Source organism: Glycine soja, chromosome 1, assembly GCF_004193775.1.
Source record: "Glycine soja cultivar W05 chromosome 1, ASM419377v2, whole genome shotgun sequence".
Taxonomy (NCBI): Eukaryota; Viridiplantae; Streptophyta; class Magnoliopsida; order Fabales; family Fabaceae; genus Glycine; species Glycine soja.
Window position 1 is genome coordinate 10,221,867 of NC_041002.1, and position 13,805 is coordinate 10,235,671.

Below are 13,805 nucleotides of genomic sequence, written 5' to 3' on the forward strand. Positions count from 1 at the left end.
AATGAAAAAAAGAAAGAAAAAGAGGAGGAAAAGAAGACTAAGAGTGAGTTGGCTAGAGAAAAGAAGAAGGAGGTTGTCCCATTCTCAGGGAAGGAAATACCATATCATTTGGTGTCGTCCAAGAAAGACAAGGAATGATACTTTGCTCGTTTTCTTGATATCTTCAATAAATTGGAGATAACTATCCCTTTTGGAGAAGCCTTGCAACAAATGCCACTCTACTCTAAGTTTCTGAAAGATATGCTGACCAAGAAGGGCAAATATATCCACAACGATAATATTGTGGTGGAAGGAAACTGCAGTGCTGTGATTCAAAGAATCCTTCCACCTAAATACAAGGATCTAGGGAGTGTCACAATCCCTTGCTCTATTGGTGCAGTGTCAGTTGGAAAAGCTTTCATTAATTTGGGAGCTAGCATTAATTTGATGTCGCTCTCCATGTGCAGAAGAATTGGAGAGCTGGAAATTATGCCAACAAGAATGACATTGTTGTTGGCAGATCATTCCATTACAAGACCTTATGGCGTGGTTGAAGATGTTTTGGTCAAGGTGCGACAGTTCACTTTCCCTACAGACTTTGTGATCATGGACATTGAAGAGGATGCTGAAATCCCTCTGATTTTGGGTCGTCCCTTCATGCTAACTGCCAATTGTGTGGTGGATATGGGGAAAGGTAATCTAGAAATGGGAATAGATGATTGGAAGATCACATTTGATTTGTTTGATGCAGAGAAACACTCACTTGACTGGAATATTTGTTGCAAGATGGATGAAGTAGAGAATGAGATGGTTCTGATGGCCAAAGCCAAGCTTGCTCCAGACCCTTGAGGTAATATGTGTCAAGCTAATGATGTTAAAGAAGCGCTTACTGAGAGGCAACCTAACTCTCTTTTTCTTTTATTTTATTAATCATTGCATATAGTTAGGTTTCAACTTGTTTGGGATTGTTAGAGTAAGTCATCATCTTGTTTTGTATGATCAATGGGGTTGTTAAAGCTTCTCTGAAGCTGTGGATGAGGAATAACTTAGAAAATTTTTCAGTCATCCACTCGCTCAGTGCGCCCCGTGCGCTAAGCGAATCATTCTTCTTGCACTGAGCGAGTAGTCACTCGCGCTAAGCGTGCCAACCCCAAACCATTGGCTGAAGGGGCCTCGCTAAGCGAGACCACTGCGCTGAGCCCAAAAACCTCTTTGGAATTGCATTTATTGGAATTGAGCTGAGCGAGTCATCTCGCTAAAGGCGCAACATCATCTCGCTAAGCACAATTCTTTCTCTACTTGGACCCTCATGCCAATTGGGCTAAGTGATCGAGGCCGTACCCGAATCAAATAAACATTAAAATGCTGTAACTAGGAAGTGATCCTAGGTCATTTCCCAACGAGCAATGATATACCAAATGTTCATAACAGATAGTAGGAAAATAGTAACGAATGGGGAGGGGTTATTTGCTTTTGTAAATTAAACAACGAATAAATGTGAATTAGAAAATATCAGAATTAAAACACGTTGTTTCCCCTTGATTTACAAGCAAGTCTTTTATCCTAGGTTACGAGAGTTTATCCTTATTCAGTTCAACCACTTAATTCAACCCTAAATTAAATTACTAAGCAAAATTTAACATAATGCATTCATTCTGTGATTAAGCAACACATACACCAATTACTCATAAATGATCATTAAGCATGAACGTAAATTAAGCGCAGAGACAATTAATCAAGCACTAAGCATGCATGAATTAATAGCAAAAAAATTCAGAGTAATTAGTGAAGAGGAAAAACTGAACAGAAATTAACAGTAATAATAGAACCTCAAAGAGAACTGTGCTTGATCCTCAAAAGAAAACAATGCTGGGGACTTAGCCTTCCATTAATCAATAGAGAACGAAATTATAGATTGAAGAACGAAATTTTATTGCTAAAACGAAAAGTCAGAACTGGAATTGCAAAAACAAAAATAAAGGAGAAAGAGAAGAGAGGAGAGGAGAGAGAGAGAGAAGAAGGCCTAAACTACAACCTTGATGCTGTTATATAGTTTTCCAGCCCCAAAGCTTACAAATCTGTTTTAAATCCAAGCCCATAAATAAAATAAAATCAAATCTAGATAAGATAAGATAAGATAAGATAAGATCTAGATGAAATAATATCTAGATGAGATCAAATCTAAATAATATCTAGATAAGATAAGATAAGATAAGATCTAATTTTGTAGAATAAAATAGTATGCCCTCTTCAAGTCCAAGCCCAATTCTGGATTCAAGCCCAAGCCCAATGCTTCATTAATTCCTGAAATTAGATTAAAAACATCAAATTAGTTGAATGGGCCCAAATAATAAAACTGCCTAATTAATTTGACAATTAAGACTAATCAATACTTAAAATGGTGCAAAAAGGGTTAAGAAATAGGAGAAAATAATGGCATATCACTAAGCCCAATTCCTTCTCGGGTATGGAATTGCGCTAAGCGAACCCATCTTGCTAAGCGCGACCCCACTGCTGCATCTTAAGGCATTTAATTTGCTAAGCTGGCCGCATCCCGCTAAGTGAAAGTTGTAGATCAATTAGAGCCGCAGAACTCGCAAAGCGTGTATCTTTGCGCTAAGCCCAAATCCTTCTCGGGTTTTCTAATTTTTGAATTGGGCTAAGTTAGCCTATCCCGGTTAGCGCGTGAATTTAAAATCTAAAAATTCAAATGTCACAGAGTGCTCGCTTAGCGAGTCACTCGCGCTAAGCAAGATAGTCGAAACTGCCAAAAATAAGCATTACTGCCTTAGGTAGTTACTTTTTTGTGCAAAACTCATTACTCTTCTTTTCCATCATTGGCATTTCGTACTCACCATCTACACTGCATTCATCTTGAACTCTCTACTTCTTGTGCTTCCATTTGTATTCACCAACCTCTGCAATCCAAATAAGTACTTTTGATTTTACCTTTTAATTTATGTTTTTGAACCCTAGGACAGAAGCCATGTTATGTTCGCTGAAAGTGTTGATTTTGCTGTTGTTTGGTTAGTTGTTTGAATGTATGATTTTAGGGATTTTATTCCGCGTATAATGTAGGTTGATTTGATGCATTTTGCTTAGGTTTGTGAGGCCTAATAGTGGCCTGTAGTTAGGGGCTTTGAAGCCCCATTATTTTTTGGAAATTTCGATGTACTTGCTAAGCGAGCCTGCTTGCTAAGCGAATTCATCAATTTTGGATGATTTTATGGGTTTTCTAATGAACTCGCTAAGCCGGCCCTGTCCTATTAAGCGTGTTCATCATTTCTGTTTAAATTTACGCTTTTCTGTATGAACTCGCTAAGCCATTGCACTTCGGCTTAGCGAGTGTTTAAATTTCCAGTTTTTAATTCTGAGTTCGTATGAACTCGCTAAGCCAGCATGCCGCACTAAGCGAGTTAGTTTGCTTGAGTCAGAGCCTATGAGTCTGTTGGTATTCTATTGATGGCTAAGCAAGTCAGTCTCGCTAAGCCACTATGCCTCTAATGATTGAATAAGTCTAGGCTAAGTGAGTCAGTCTTCGTAAGCCCAATGCAATTTCATTTTCTGAAATTTTGTTCATGCGCTAAGCCAGCTATGCTCGCTAAGCGCAAATTCTTCTCTATTTTAGAATAAGGCTTAGCGAGCCTGCTCACTAAGCCAATTATGTTCGAGTGGTTAAGTTGGGCTAAGCGCCTGCTGGTGCTAAGCCTGCGTAGTGTGTCGCGCTAAGCGAGCCTGTCTCGCTAAGCGCAATTAGCTCTCTGTTAGAGAATAAGGCTTAGCGAGCCACGCTCGCTTAGCCATTGTGCTTTGTCAGCTAAGTGAGCGTGTCTCGCTTAGCCAGAGTCTTTGTTTTTATGTTGTCGCGCTAAGCGTATCCTATTAATTTCTGAAGGCGCGCTAAGCGAGTCTGTCTCGCTAAGTGCCTAGTCTGTTTTTCTATTTTATTTTTCTGCTTTCAGTTTTTAATAAAGCCTGTCTAATTTCAATTACTGTGATTTTTTTTTATGCAGATGGCCTCTAGGAAGAGGAAATCTACCTCCTCCAGACCCCAGGAGTCCTATGACAACACTAAATTCATATTGGAGGGCGCCTGGGAGAGATATGCACAGAATGTTCACTCTCGGAGCATCCTTCCAGAGAGGAACATCATTTTATACGTCACGGAGTACGACGAGTTCCACCGGGAGCTCAAGAGGCAGAGATGGCATAGAGCCTTGACCAGGCAGCCTGATGGTCACATTGATGTGGCCCTGGTCAAGTAATTCTATGCTAATCTTTATGATCCAGAGGATAAGTCCCCGTGACAAGTCAGAGTCCAAGGCAAGCTTATAAAGTTTGATGCTGAGACCCTCAACACCTTCCTAGAGACCCAGGTGGTCTTGGAGACTGGGGAGCACTACATCACTTACTCCAGATTCTGTCATTCACATCCAGATACCCAGGAGCTGGCTTCCAGACTTTGCATTTCTGGGCGAGGATTTGTTCTGAACGCTGAGGGCGCGCCTTGGAAGCTTCTTAGGAAGGACATGATGACCCTAACCTTGACCTGGAGTATGTTATCATACTCTAACCTCGCCTCCACCTCTCACACGCCCGATCTTAATATGGACAGAGCGAGGATAGTCTACGGACTGGTCATGAAGATGAATATGGACATGGGCTCGCTCATTTTAGGCCAAATATCACAGATGGCCCAGTCCAACTCCTCTCGGCTCGACTTTCCTGCACTTATTACAGCCTTGTGCGTAGCCAGAGGAGTAGTATCTGACTCCCTTACCTTTGAGTCCCTGAGCCCTGCCATTAATTTGGCATACTTCAGGAAGAACTGCTGGAACCCTGATGATCCCATGATCACCTTTCTGGGGACCTGCAAAGCTAGGGCTCGAGGACCATCAGACGCTTCCACTTCAGCTCCCTCTTCTTCCGCTCCTCCAACACCAGCTCCAACAGCTCTAGTTCCCACTCATGCCACTCCAGAACTAGAGCCATCTCAGCCAGCCCAGGATGCTCCTTCCTCACCTTATGATGAGCCTACACCAGCACAGGATTGATGACAAGACTTTATTTATATTTCAGTTTTTTTAGATATAGTTTTCTTTTTAATTTCAGTTTTAGTCTTAGATTATTTACATCTTCAGCAAATTTTACAGCTCTTTGAACAATTTACATTTATATATATGCAGTGGTTTGGTTTGGTTTTAAATTTCTGGTGTTTGTGATTGATTTTGAAATTGATTGATTGCATGATTTGAGTGAATTGGGATGTTAGATCATGTGCTTTGAATAAATATGTGGTAATTAGAAGAGGAAGAACATGAATTAGGGACGAGAGTGAAATTGTTAGTTTGTTTGACAGATAAATTGTGAAGGCAATCATTAGCCATAACCCAGTGAGTTGTGTGAACCTTAATTGAGAGAGAACAACTAGCATTGAGTACCAATTTTTGCATGAATCTCTGAATACTGAATGAATGCATGATTTTGGAAATGATGAAGGCCATGATTGACTGAATTAGCCACTTAGCCAAATAGCTTACCTTGTTCATGAATGATGAATCCCTTGCACCCATGTTGAGCTTATTTATTATTGATTGAACCCTGAGCCTGTTGAATTATAATCTCCATCTACCTTTCCTTAGGTTGTAGGAGAGCATCATGGTTCAAAGCAAATTTGTCCCAAATTTGGGGGAAGGTGTTGGGTGATGATAATTGTGGTAAGACAAATGATAGCCACACAGAAATTGTGTCAAGAAGCAGTAAGTAAAAATTGCTAAAATAAAAATAATAAAAAGAAGAGAAATTTTAAGAATAAAAGTATGTGTGTGCTGTTACGTAACTTAAGTGCCTTAAATGTATGTGGCACTTCAATAGAAGCTGGGAATGAAAGGAAAAGAGTTGATCTAAGGATGAATGCTCTCCTAGAACCTAAGTTTTTGCATCTTAGAAAAACCATGAATTGTTTGCATCCCAGCCTCATTACAAGCCAAGAAAGTCCTTCAGATTCAATTTGTGTGTTTGTGATTGTATGTCATGAGATGAAATGCAAAAGTTGAGACTTGTGTTGGTTGTTGAATTCGATAATTGCCTTAAACACTTGTGCTTATGAGAGAAACAATGATCGTGAAGATTTAGCTTGATGAAACTTCCTTGATATCTATCGTGCTTGCTAGCTTATTTCACTTGTGCTGCTTAATGATCATGTTCATATCTTTGAAAGTCTGCATATCTTTGTAAAAAGCTGTTGGTTGAAGCATTGTGTGCCACTTATGTCATGTGATTGAATGCTTTGGAACAAACACATCTTTTGATTAACCACTGTGAATTCTATCACTTGAGGACAAGTAAACTGTTATTTATTTGCTTGAGGACAAGCAAAACTGTAAATTTGGGGGAGTTTGTTAGTCGATATTTACGACTAACTTTTGTAGTGAATAGTTTCATTAAATTAGCATCTTTCCTCCGATTAATGGTTCTTTTTGTAGGAGTCGTACATATTTTTATGTTTATTTTGATTTTACTTAGTAGATACTCCCATTTTGTGAATTAATGTTGATATCACTACAGTTTCAGGCCAAAAGAAGAGAAGGTGTAGCAGCTGGTGTCTTGCAAAACGAGGCATATGTGCTTAGCGAGTGACATCCGCTAAGCGAGGCACTCAGCTCGCTTAGTGCATTGGGAAACCCTAGAAGAGGATCAGTCACAGATGCCCGCACCCATCACGCCACAAGCTCGCCCAACGAGTTGTTTGTCCCTTCTCGAGCTCAGCGCGCCCAGCCTACTGAGCCAAATTTCACTAACTCGCAGCCAAGCTCGCTAAGCGGGCCTTTAGAATCTGAAAAGTCAAGGAGCCTTTAAAACATTGAAGTGGGCGTAGAGCAAGAAGAGAGTCGAAAAACGGAGCAAGAGAAGAAACTAGAACGACAGAGCCTCAGCCTCCAAGAGAGTTTAGGTTATAGGAGTGACTTTAGGGTTCTAGAGGTTGGAGGAGGCATCCTCAACCATTTGTAGCCTTAGTCGTTCTTCAAAATCTATCCTTTATGCTGAAAGTTGCTAACTTGTAATGGAAGGCTAAATCTCTTGTTGGGGAGTTCTGCTGAACCTTTGATGTAATATTCTCTTACTATATATTTAACGTTGTTTTTATGTGTTCATTGCTTCTATCTATGCTTATTTTTGTATGCTTGTGGCTTGATCACCCATTTGTATTCATAGTTAGGATTTTTAGTACTGGGAAGGGCTTTAAAACCTTAGAACTTGATAGAGAAAGCTAGAAAACTCTATGTCTGGGGACTGAGTGCAACAATCTAGTCCTTATTATGCTGTAATCGTAATACAACTCTTTTAGATTAAGTTTGTTGAGGGATCAAGGACGAGGTTTAAATAGAGTTAGGCTCATTCACTCAAGGGATCTTGGTTTGGGTAGTTTTTAAGCATAAGAACACTAAAACAACGTTAAATAGAGAAAAACGTTTAACAACATCAAAGTAAGTTCAATAGAATGACCCAACGCTTGTTACTTGACTGTTTTACTTCTCAACTTTTAGATATTTTAATATGTAGTTAATTATACTTTTAGACAAAAATCCTATTCAATATTTACTTGCTTTATACAAATGTTTTCTCATTGAACATATATTTTCTGAATGAAACAAGTTCCCTATGATTTGATACTCGGTTCTTACCGTTTTATATTACTTGTGCGACTCAGTACACTTGCTGATTAGCATCACGGATTACTCCCAAACACTTTGACATCAATAATGTTTTTGATATAATACTGGATGGATGGATGAAATTGATCCAACATTGGAATATTCCATCTTTGTATTGGTTGCTCAAATAATGATGCATTACATTTCACTGAAAAATTACTATTTTGCATAGAGTGTAACACATCAGCATACTCTCAATAAGACGGATCATATTTTGTTGACTTTTGTTGTTTGGTCAACAGTTTTTTTGGAGTACCTTTGGTATTCACCTTTTCTGGAGGATGACACATAGAGTTCAGATCAGGATAAGCAATTTCCTGAAGCTTTGTTTTCAAATGTACTTTGCCACAAACATCGAGTTGCTTAAATTGTTTCGATATGGTTTCCATCTCCTCAGTTATGGTCACCTCAGCCTCGCATAATCCTTGATATGAAAAACTAAGTCTACGCCAAAAAATGTGGATTGTGTCTAGTGGTATGGAGCCAACAACATATTTAGACAACTCACATGTTCATGGAAGACCGTGGGTAGTCCTCATGACACATCCATAACGTGAAGGTTTTTTGCCTGCATAAGCTACATGCTCATACTCAACAACAATTTTATTTAAAGTGTACCCTGATACCGTGCCAAGTAGTTTTTTGTACAAGGTAACTTTAAACACATGCCCAACCACGTGCGTACTTGTCTCAAAAGATGCTTTAATTTGGGTGTGTTGAAGTGTCCTCATGTTGTTCATTGCTTCCCAAACACTGCATATGTCACCAAGTGTTTTGTAGAAGTCTCTTTAATGACCAATACAAATGAAATATACAACAATGTATAAACAACCACAACATTTTCAATTAAGTAAACACTTAAACAAATCAACACAAACAAAAAAAAAATATTCATACCTGTTATTAGTTGTGTTTTTTAGAAGCATCCCTTTGTTAGTCCATGCTTTAACAAATTTTTCTTTGTGCGAAATCACCCATGTTTGGCACACATAGTCGACAAACATAGGCCACAAAGAGCAAGCCATTTCAAATTTTTTAAGGTACTCATCAAAATAACTCTCACATAGATAGGCAACCAAACTCCTCCAAGCCTCCATCACACAATCCTATGCATTTTTTTGACTCACTAGGGTTTTGCACTTTGCCTAACATTCTTGTCAATGTGAAACCGACACAACAAGTTCGTAGCATCCGAGAATACAGTTTTCACTGCATTCATCAAAGACAAATCTCTGTCGGTAACAATAACCCAGGGAGTGCATCAACTTTCATGGAAAGACTCTGAAACCGCTGTAGAGCCCAAACAACATTATTAAGACGTTCTCTTTCCAAGTAAGCAAAAGCAGCAGAAAATTTCATTCCTATTGGTGTAACACCAACAATATCAAGTAACGACAGTTTGTACCTATTTGTTTTGTAGATAGTATCAATCAATAAAACCAAATTACAAGAATTGGTTAATTTGACTGCATTAGGATGACTCCAGAGCAAGTTGTTGGACCTTGTGGACTCAATAATCTTAAGAGGGATAGGCTTAGAATGCAGAAGAAGCAGCAACAATCAATTTAATAATGTTCTTTAAACATGCAAGGCAAAATTGATTGCAATAACATAAATGAGATAAGGGAAGAGAGAATGCAAACACAGTTTTATACTGGTTCGGCCATAACCCGTGCCTACGTCCAGTACTCAAGCAACCCACTTGAGTTTTCCACTATCTTTGTAAAATCCTTTATAACTTCTGAACCACACAGGGACAACCCATCCCTTGTGTTCAGGAATCCTTACAACTCAAGAGACTCTCGGTCCCTTAATTAATTTCATTGAGTAAGAAGAATAGAAGAAGAATTCTCTCTTCAAGAGAAGAATATTACAATGAAGATCATGTAAGAATCCTTATAGATTTTGCAAGTGTTTGGTCAAGGATTTCTTTTGAAAGAGCATTTGACAATGAAGTTCTTTTGAAAATCTCTCTCATTGTCTTTTGAGAGGATAAGACATTTTTGCCAAGCAAAACTCTCTCTTCAATTTCGTCCCAAGTCACACATATATATAGGACTTTGATGGCCATTCAAAATCCAAATGATAAGATGTGACTGTTGGCGATATTCCTTGAAAATCCTCTCTGGTAATCGATTACAGAATTATTGTAATCGATTACACAGTTGTTTTTCTTGAACAGTTGTGACTCTTCATTTAAAATTTGAATTCCCAACATTCAGAGTCTCTAGTAATCGATTACATATGATGTGTAATCGATTACACACTTTCATGTGCCTTGGTAATCGATTACATGTATTGGTAATCGATTACATGTGCCTTGGATGACTTGAAATCTCTACATTTTGAGGCAAGGCTTGATCTTGAAGAAATCTTGAATCAAGGCTTTGTTTGTTGAAACAATCTTGTATTAATCTTGAAGCAAAATGAGCCTTGTTTGATTCTTCTTTTGACATCATCAAAATCATGTATACATACAATCACATTCTCCCCCTTATTGATGATGACAAACATGTGATTTCTTCTTGACACTATCAAAGCTTACATGATTTACATTCTCCCCCTTTCTCAAGAAAATTCTTAATTCTTGTTGACATCAACAAAATCTTATGATTTACATTCCCCCCCTTTTTGATGATGACAAACACCTGTAGGTTAGGAGCAACAACAAAGAAAAAATATCTATTTGCATATAGTTTACTCCCCCTTGGTTTTGCAATGATTGCTTATATGAGACAGTTGAAGATTTCATATTTTTCATATGTAAACAAATTGTCTCATAAAGAATAGATATTTTTTCTTACTATTTTATCTTTTATCTTTCTCTTCCCCTTTGTCAACATCAAAAACAAATCATGAATAGAGAGGAGAAAGATGTTACCACTTGTTGATTACATACATATATTTTATCTTTTATCTTGTTGATTGCAATGTATGAGAATCAAGTGATACCAAAAGGCATTAAAACAATCATTCAATATTAATCAAGCAAAAACAAGTACAATAGCACATCAATCAAACACAATCAAATACAATCAATAATCAAACATTTCAAATCAAATTAATTAAATTTACAATCAACTAACTATGCACAATAATTTCTATTAAAAAAATATTCAAATTTCAAATTTCAAATTTCAAATTTTAAATTTTTAAATTTTAAATTTCAAATTCCAACTTTCAACTTCAACTTTTAGTAACTTTCATTTCCAACTTCCAACTTCCAATAACTTCCATTTTTAATTTTCAACTTCCAATAACTTCTACTTCCAACTTCCAGTAACTTCCACTTCCAACTTCCAACATCCAAATTTTAATTTCAAATTTTAATTTTCAATTTTCAAATTTAACTTTTCAAATTTCAATTTTCAAATTCAAATTTCAAATTTCAATTTCAAAATTTCCTTTTCTAAATTTGAAATAGTTTTCTTAAAATATGAAACTAATTTGAAAAGTTTAATAGATTCTTTAAAAACAATCAAAAACTCAATCAGGAACAAACATCAAATACAATACAATCAAACACACAATCAAAAATACAATCAATCAATCATCAAACACAGTCAATCAAATTCAATCACAATCATCAAGAACAGTCTAAACTCAAGTAGAAAACAAGCATCAAAAGTAATCAATCAAAGACAAGTGACCTGTTGGTATCATTTGATATTACTTGTTGGGGTTGTTGATCAAGTGGCCTTTGTTTGTTGTCTCCATAAATCACATATTCACTTTTCTTGGGGAGTAATGTGGCCTTCGTTTGATGTCTCCATAAATCACATATTCATTTATCTTGGAGAGAAATATGAATAAACTTTGATGCATGCCATGTGTTTGGAGAAATTGCTATCAATGTATCGACTTTGCTCTTCTCCATTTTCATAGTCTTTCATCATGATACCCAAACTTATGATTTTCTTCTCTGACTCACTTGAATAATTTATGACATTATCTTCCCAAGTGATATATCCTTTCTTTTCTTTCTTCTATTTGAAAATTCATCTTGTCGGATTTTTCCATTCTTCTTTTAAACACAGGACAATTGAATCTCATGTGCCCAAGTTGATCGCACTTAGCATTTTGGGGCTAAAGAGGAACCTTCTTCTTTCTTCTTTCATCATCATCTTCTTTCTTCTCTAGTTTTTTTTTTATGTAGTTGCATTTCTCTCTACCATTGTAGGAATAAATGAATCAAATTCAATGGCTTCCCATATCTTTAGATCTATGGCTTCTATAAAGATCTGCATTCGGGTTTTCCAATAATGATAACCCTCACCATTGAACATAAGAGCCTATTGATAGAATTTTCCTCAGAAAATGGAAATTTGGATGAGGCCATATCTATTCTTGAAGTTTTTAAACTTTATACAAGAATCCCGCTCTGATACCACTTGTTGGACCTTGTGGCCTCAATAATCTTAAGAGGGATAGGCTTAGAATGCAGAAGAAGCAGCAACAATCAATTTAATAATGTTCTTTAAACATTCAAGGCAAAATTGATTGCAATAACATAAATGAGATAAGGGAAGAGAGAATGCAAACACAGTTTTATACTGGTTCAGCCACAACCCGTGCCTACGTCCAGTACTCAAGCAACCCACTTGAGTTTTCCACTATCTTTGTAAAATCCTTTATAACTTCTGAACCACACAGGGACAACCCATCCCTTGTGTTCAGGAATCCTTACAACTCAAGAGACCCTCGGTCCCTTAATTAATTTCATTGAGTAAGAAGAATGGAAGAAGAATTCTCTCTTCAAGAGAAGAATATTACAATGAAGATCATGTAAGAATCCTTATGGATTTTGCAAGTGTTTGGTCAAGGATTTCTTTTGAAAGAGCATTTGACAATGAAGTTCTTTTGGAATCTCTCTCATTGTCTTTTGAGAGGATAAGACATTTTTGCCAAGCAAAACTCTCTCTTCAATTTCGTCCCAAGTCACACATATATATAGGCCTTTGATGGCCATTCAAAATCCAAATGATAAGATGTGAATGTTGGCGATATTCCTTGAAAATCCTCTCTGGTAATCGATTACAGAATTAGTGTAATCGATTACACAGTTGTTTTTCTTGAACAGTTGTGACTTTTCATTTAAAATTTGAATTCCCAATGTTCAGAGTCTCTGGTAATCGATTACATATGATGTGTAATCGATTACACACTTTCATGTGCCTTGGTAATCGATTACATGTGCCTTGGATGACTTGAAATCTCTACATTTTGAGGCAAGGCTTGATCTTGAAGAAATCTTGAATCAAGGCTTTGTTTGTTGAAACAATCTTGTATTAATCTTGAAGCAAAATGAGCCTTGTTTGATTCTTCTTTTGACATCATCAAAATCATGTATACATACATTCACACAAGTCACATACAACATTTTCATCCTTCATCATATGCCAGTGAATATATTGATCTCGGTCAAGCAGCATTGTGAGTTGTTGCATTTTGGTGTTACTCTTTCTTATGGAAGAACAATAAGCATTTTTGGCATTGTAAATTTGTTTGATTGTTGTATAACTGTTGGCATTGCGCTCCTTCAACTCCAAAAGAATATTTCTTGGCTTCACCATGAACTTCGTCATATCAGCAACAAGAATCTTCTCATCTTTACTCAATCGACCCGCATATGGATGCCCAACAAATGATTTTGCCATTTCATGATTGTGAGTCCAACAAATTAACTTCACCTCCCAAAACTGGCTTTGCATGCAACTTAAACGGGCATCCACATTTTCTACTGCCAATGCATGTTCTAACCAAATCCTTCTTCCTTGGCCTATACTCACCACTCCTTTCACAAGCTATTAACAGAAATGAGGTCCTTCCTCTAACACCGGTATTTGTGTCTAACCTTATTATCATGACAACAAATTCAATTTCATGAGCCACTGATCGAGCCCAATGTAAAACTTCATCATGGGTAGCAAACAACTATAACACAATTCAAAGAAGGTTTGAGATCAATGAACATTTATGTAATATAATTATTGTACCAACAACAAATTAGACAAACATCATAGAAGTATTAAAGGCATCAGAGCAATCAACATGTTCTACTTTCATGCTAGCATCTTCCTCATTTTCAACATTCATATCAACTTCTTCAGA

The 13,805-nt window shown here is 37.0% G+C and overlaps 2 protein-coding genes across 2 annotated transcripts; one reads left to right on the plus strand and one right to left on the minus strand.

Annotated features, from left to right (window-relative positions):
- Positions 1-210: 210 nt before the first annotated feature.
- On the plus strand, positions 211-828 carry LOC114405921. Its single transcript, XM_028368480.1, has one exon. The coding sequence runs from the start codon at positions 211-213 to the stop codon at positions 826-828; it is 618 nt and encodes a 205-aa protein (XP_028224281.1).
- A 12,208-nt stretch (positions 829-13,036) lies between these two features.
- LOC114406015 lies at positions 13,037-13,351 on the minus strand. Its single transcript, XM_028368586.1, has one exon. The coding sequence runs from the start codon at positions 13,349-13,351 to the stop codon at positions 13,037-13,039; it is 315 nt and encodes a 104-aa protein (XP_028224387.1).
- Positions 13,352-13,805: the final 454 nt, after the last annotated feature.